This window comes from Cariama cristata, unplaced genomic scaffold, assembly GCF_000690535.1.
Source record: "Cariama cristata isolate BGI_N322 unplaced genomic scaffold, ASM69053v1 scaffold27493, whole genome shotgun sequence".
Taxonomy (NCBI): domain Eukaryota; kingdom Metazoa; phylum Chordata; class Aves; order Cariamiformes; family Cariamidae; genus Cariama; species Cariama cristata.
The window spans coordinates 1,698-7,291 of NW_009607041.1; the positions used below are offsets into that span (position 1 = coordinate 1,698).

The window sequence follows — 5,594 nt, forward strand, 5'->3', positions numbered from 1 at the left end:
CCCAAACCCAACAACAACAACAACAAAAATCACCATCACCCACACCGGCGTAGATGTCCGAGCTGCATAGAGAAGGCTTCATCTCAACATGGCAGGGGAAGGAGAAGGGGGGACCTAGAGAAAGTGCTTCAATCACCGGGGAGGAAAGAGCTCGGCGAGGAAAGGCAGGAAAGTGACCCAGGAGCGGGGGCTAAGCGAGCTCATAGTGCCAATGAACGCGGGGTACACGGCATGACCCCCCCCGCCAGGCTTCTCCTTTCCCAACTGCTTGTAGTATGTTTAAGTCTGCTCTGAGCCATCCTCAACACTTCTTCTTGAGGACCTCCTGGAGATAGCGGGCGACTTCTGCAGCCGACTCCCAGGGGACGACACTGGCCTGGAAGGCTCCAGGCTGCTTCTTCTCCATCTCTTGGGTCATTCGGTGCATGGGGTAGCCCTTCCGCGGGAAAGCCACATCAGCTGAGGTCAAAGTCATGGAAGGGCAGAAGTCATTGGCACCATCTCCCACGTAGAAGACCCTCTCGAACTCCACCTCCTCCTGGGCTCTCTCCGTCAGGTACTCTGTTAGGATTTTACGTTTGCACATGTTGGCCGGGCAGTCAAGGCACTTGTGGCTGTGGTAGGGCCCCAAGGTGAAGTACCCCCTCTTGTCAAAGCCGGAGGGGTTGCTGAAGATCTTGCGGAAGAGGGAGTAGAAACCGGCTGCCCTCAGATTGCATTCGATGCCAAACATGTTGGCATCAGAGATGAGGATGATCTCAAAGAGCTCATGGTTCTTGGAGAGGAACTGGAAGAGGTCCGGCATGCCGGGGGACAGGGGGATGTTCTCGTAGACAGTCTTGAAGTCTCCCATCTTGACCCCCTGGTCCCCCATGTAGGCCAGGACACGCTGCATGTACTCATTGTAGAAGCCCTCGCGGAAGGTCTGTCGGATGTGCTCGGGAAGCGCCTGCCCCGGCGCTGCCCGGACGATGGAGTCATCGCTGTTCTCATTGATGATGGTCTCGTCGAAATCGAAGACGAGGAGGTATTTGGGAGGCCGGGGGCTGGCCATACCAACACCCTGCGAGGTGGAAGGATAATGCCCGGCCATTAGTTCAAGGCCCTTTGCTTCGGCCCTGGCGCAGCCGGGCTTGCGGGGGCTAATCCCCTGCTGACATACCTCGGCCCCGGCCCTAAGGCGTTTATCCAGCCTATAAAGAGATCGTTTTGTCACCACTAATCCCGTTCCTGCAGTCAAGGCGGTCACTGTGCCGAGCTACCGCCGCACACGTCCTCCCAAGGGACACGGGGACAGCACGCGCCCCGGGGCGTTTTGTGCAAGGGGGGGGTGGGTTTAGTCCCCAACCTGCTCCTGTCCCACCTCTGGAAAGGGCTTTGTGTCCCTGCAGACCCCTCTTGCTGCCAGGACAAAGTCTGGCTCTTCCTGACAAGAGGAAAACATTTTGCAGGTTGATTTTGTTTTCTCCATCATCCAGATGCAATTTCCCCCCGGGTCGGGCTCTGCAGGTACCGCAGGCTCCTGAGAAGCCTGGGGTAACTCAAAGCCACCTCCTGCCCTGCTCTAAAACCAAAGCAAACCCACTTTGCCGACACGGTGCAAAGCCGGCGAGCCCCAGCCCAACCTCCCGGTGCCCACCCGCTCCCTTCGGCTAAAGCTCCCGTGCTGCCCGTGGCCAGAGGTTTGCAGGATGAGGACCCAAATCCTGCTCCCTGCTTCTGAGAAGAGAGGGGACAACCCCGTCCAGGGAGGACGAGCTGGGTGAGGATGGCACTGACCTTAAAGAGGCATGGCAGCCCAACGCCCTCACAGCACCTTCTCATTTTAAGAGCATCCCTCCGCAGGCAGCGCGGTGCTGAAGGCAGCGCTTAGGGCTCGCCGGGCTGCTCTCCTGCCTGCCAAATCCTGCTCCCTGCTTCTGAGAAGAGAGGGGACAACCCCGTCCAGGGAGGACGAGCTGGGTGAGGATGGCACTGACCTTAAAGAGGCATGGCAGCCCAACGCCCTCACAGCACCTTCTCATTTTAAGAGCATCCCTCCGCAGGCAGCGCGGTGCTGAAGGCAGCGCTTAGGGCTCGCCGGGCTGCTCTCCTGCCTGCAAACCACAAAGAAGAGGGAATTTGGTTAACGGCCTGGCTTTTCCCCGGCTGTCACCTTCGGGCACGGCCCCAACCGTCACGGTTTTACGTCCTGCAGCGAACCCCCAAGCTCAGGACCTTCTGTACCAGGAATGGAGGAATTAAAGGAGTCTCCGGAGCAGGCAGAGCCCGTCTAATGCTTCTGATCCCTCTTAATTCCCCCAAGCGCCCAAGCTTTGCTGCCCGTGAAAGCAGCCAGCAGGACGGCTCAGCAATAAACCCCGGCAACACATGCCCTGTTCCAAAATTGCCCTGATTTTCTTCCAGTATAATTAGTTTGAGGTGTTTCTTTTAATGGAGTAATTATCCTGGAATGAAACCAGGTGCCCAGGCAGCTCCGGTGAGGATGCGCTCGTCTGAAGCTCCGGAGAGAAGGCAGAACCCAGGCGACGTCTCCTGAATTTTGCCAACCTCTTCTGGTCCACAGCCATCGAAGCAGAGCGATGGGAAACCTCAAAAATACCCCAACCTCGCAGCCAAACCCGGCTGGAAACTCAAGCAGATGGTGAGCAGGAGGAATAACACACCGGGATACGGGAAATTTTAACTGGGCACCAGTAGCTTGGCTTAGCTGGGGCTAGGAGGATTTCAATGATTTTTTTTTCTTTTTGTCATCAGCAAGACAACAGGAAGAGTTTTTCAGCTGAAGGTGATTTGTGGGGGTTTTGTCTGGATTGAAGCCCAGGATCAAACTATTTTGGGCACAAACACGATTCATGACTCTGCTAAAATAATAAACCGCAACTGCACCTCAAAGGTGGCACGCTGCAAAAGGAAGCAGGCACTCAGAATTAAACCCCAGGTTGAAATCTTGTAAAAGCGACTTTTTGTGAAACCTTCAAACCAAACACTAGTTATTTCTTTGCGGACGCATCCATCAAAAGCTGATGTTTATTTACAGACATCATCTGAAGCCAAATAATGCTACAGCCAGCCTGGCAGTGGGATTTGCCACCATGATTTTCAGGTCCAAACCAAGGGAAACAGAAAGAATGATTAAACATGAAAGCGTAATTGTAATTTTTGTCATTCTATTCTAAAGCGTGGCCAGTGGCAAGAAAATAATTTGGGTCTAAGCCTTAAGGAGACTTTGTGGTACCGGGGCAGTGGCACAGGGAAAGGGCCCTGGAACGGCTGCGTAACCCCGTGGGCACCGCTACGGGCAGCTGTAAGGGACAACGTGGACACGGGGAGCGAACCCACCCTGAGAAAGCTCTTCTGGGCTCAAGGTTTTTGTATTTTGCAAAACAGGAGAGGCGAATAGCACACGTCTTGGGTTTGGGGCAGATGAGGTCAAACACGACCTGAAGAGCAACCTCCGTGCCGCCTACAGTCCCCTTAGTGCTTTCCAGCTGAGGTTCCCCAAACACCCTTCCATCTAGCCACCTCCCCTGAATCAATGTTTTCTTATCTACATAAAAACCTGACCCACGAGCTGGGGAAAAGCCAGTGGGGTCTCTTTTGGCTTACTTTAGCTCTCCTTCCCGAGCTGAGCAGCACGAGGTCAGAAGCAGCATCGTCCACCTCAATCTCACCTTAATTTATCCTCAGCAGAGCTCCCTGCAGCTCTTTGCCTCCTCTCCCCTCCTTCCCGTCATCACTTTGCTCTCCCTGAAGCACCGTGGGCACCAAGAGCCCCGGTGGGGATAAATCCAGCCGCTCCTAGGAGCTGGAAAACAAAATCGGTTGCTCTACCAGGCTCCTTGCCCCGGTGTCCCCGGCACTGCCGCGGCTGTGCCACAGAGCCTCCCGGGGACGGCAGCTTCCCCTTCGTGGGTCATGGGGGAGGCGAGAGGCCACTGGACCATTTTCTATGGGATTTTGAAGGAAAAGAATAATCCGTGAAGTCAGCTTGGCCAACTGCTGCTCCCATCTACCGGCAGGAGATCGGAGCATCCCTGCCACGCTTCTGCAAGAGCCGCCTTCTGCTCTCAGCCATCCCCAACGATCGCATCAAAATGTGCATTGCTTCTATGCAAAGGAGAAATTAAGATCTAAGCCAGTGTTATTTAGTGAATAAAGGTCTGGGATGGGACTCTTCATTTTTTTGTAAATCACGTCCTTCCCCCGTGTGCTGTCCTTCCCTTACGATACAGAAAAGGGAGATACCAGCGTTAGGAATGACTTAATAAACCAGCGCTCATCCTCTCCGGCTAAAGACAAGGGGGCTGAGCTGTGGGGGCTGGCAGCAGCTGCCTCAAACCCTGACTCTGCCCCACCTAGAAGGGGAGCAGAGATGAGAAAAAAAATAATTTAGCAAATCTCCCAGCCCTAAATTACACTGTTAAATCCAGCCAGGAGCCGGCGGTGCCCATGGCCACACTGCTAATGGCGTGGGATGGAGCAGCCAGCCCCCTCCCGGGCAGGGAGACGCAAAATCCCTGCAGGACCGTATCACGGCTCCCGGCAGAGCGATTTCTGCGTGGAGATGACTCACCCGGCCGCTGCCTCCCGGGAGCGCGTCCGTCCACCTTCCGCAAAAAAGGGATTCCCTCCAAAATAAAAGAAAAGCAGCCGCGCTTCCTAACATTATGCAAAGCCTGAATGTCGAAACAGAAAAATAAAACAGGTATTTGCTCGTTAAGCATGTCAAACGTAAAGGCTTAAACAAACTGAATTTGGGATGAGGGTTAAAATATGCCTGATGACAGCAGCGAGCTGCTGGGCTCACCGCGTGAGCGATTTCCCAGAGCAGCGAGCTGCTGGGCTCACCACGTGAGCGATTTCCCAGAGCAGTTTATCCCCAAAATCTCCCCGTTCTCTTCCCCTCCGGCAGCACCCCCAGCCACCCCCGGAGAGGCCGGGGGAGGAAAGGCTGAACCCAGCAATATTTGCTGCCCTCGTTAGCTCAAGATCAGCTCTCGCTGCACGTCCCGGCAGACCTCGGCAGAGCTGGGCTTAATCCTGGAACGGGTTCAGCGCAGGACAAGGAGCACGGAGAGGAGCAGCGCTGCGCTACGCACCCACCCTCCGCCGCAGGATCGGGCCCTCCGCAAGCCCCCATCGCATCCAAGCGAGCGTGGACGGGGATCCGCGCCTCATTTCGGAGCCGGGAACTGCTGAGCCTCGCCTCATTTCGGAGACGGGAACTGCTGAGCCTCGAAAGCGAGGGGGCACGGGGGGGATTTCCCAATTGCAGGCACAGTCCCTGGGCTGGTTTTAATCACCTGGCGTACTTTGCTCTTGCCTGTTTTTAACATTTTTAACCTTAAAAAAACCACTTGATGTTTCCGGCGTGCACAACGCATTTGGTTTTTTTAATTGTAACTCAAAACCCAACCGCTGACCTTTAGCAAACCCATTTGTCCGCCCCCCAGGAGAGCATTAGGGGCAAAACGGGAGGGCAGAGTCCCGCTGCCCCAAAAGCAAAGGAGGGGAAAACCTCCCTCTCCGGCACCATCGGGATCATGAGACAATTCCACCGCTCCTGGAATAAAACCCATCCCGCTCCCATC

At 55.2% G+C, this 5,594-nt stretch overlaps 1 protein-coding gene across 2 annotated transcripts; it reads right to left on the reverse strand.

Annotated features, from left to right (window-relative positions):
* Positions 1-204: 204 nt before the first annotated feature.
* On the reverse strand, positions 205-4,669 carry PHOSPHO1 (phosphatase, orphan 1). Of its 2 annotated transcripts, XM_009696588.1 has the most exons (3): positions 4,577-4,669; positions 1,636-1,719; positions 227-1,063 (listed from the first exon to the last, which is right to left on the reverse strand). In XM_009696588.1, the coding sequence occupies exons 1-3, from the start codon at positions 4,667-4,669 to the stop codon at positions 302-304; spliced, it is 939 nt and encodes a 312-aa protein (XP_009694890.1). In that variant the 3' UTR covers positions 227-301. The 2 variants fall into 2 exon arrangements, with proteins under 2 accessions (XP_009694891.1, XP_009694890.1); XM_009696589.1 differs by lacking the exons at positions 1,636-1,719; positions 4,577-4,669 and adding an exon at positions 1,780-1,894 and having other exon boundaries at positions 205-1,063.
* Between the last annotated feature and the right edge of the window lie 925 nt (positions 4,670-5,594).

Coding starts and splice junctions, on each gene's coding strand:
- PHOSPHO1 (XM_009696588.1), bottom strand. CDS start 4,669: ATGTTAGGAAGCGCGGCTGCTTTTCTTTTATTTTGGAGGGAATCCCTT. Junction 1,720..4,576: donor TCCCGGGAGGCAGCGGCCGG/GTGAGTCATCTC, acceptor CTCTCTTCTCAG/AAGCAGGGAGCAGGATTTGG. Junction 1,064..1,635: donor TAGCCGAAGGGAGCGGGTGG/GCACCGGGAGGT, acceptor TCCACCTCGCAG/GGTGTTGGTATGGCCAGCCC.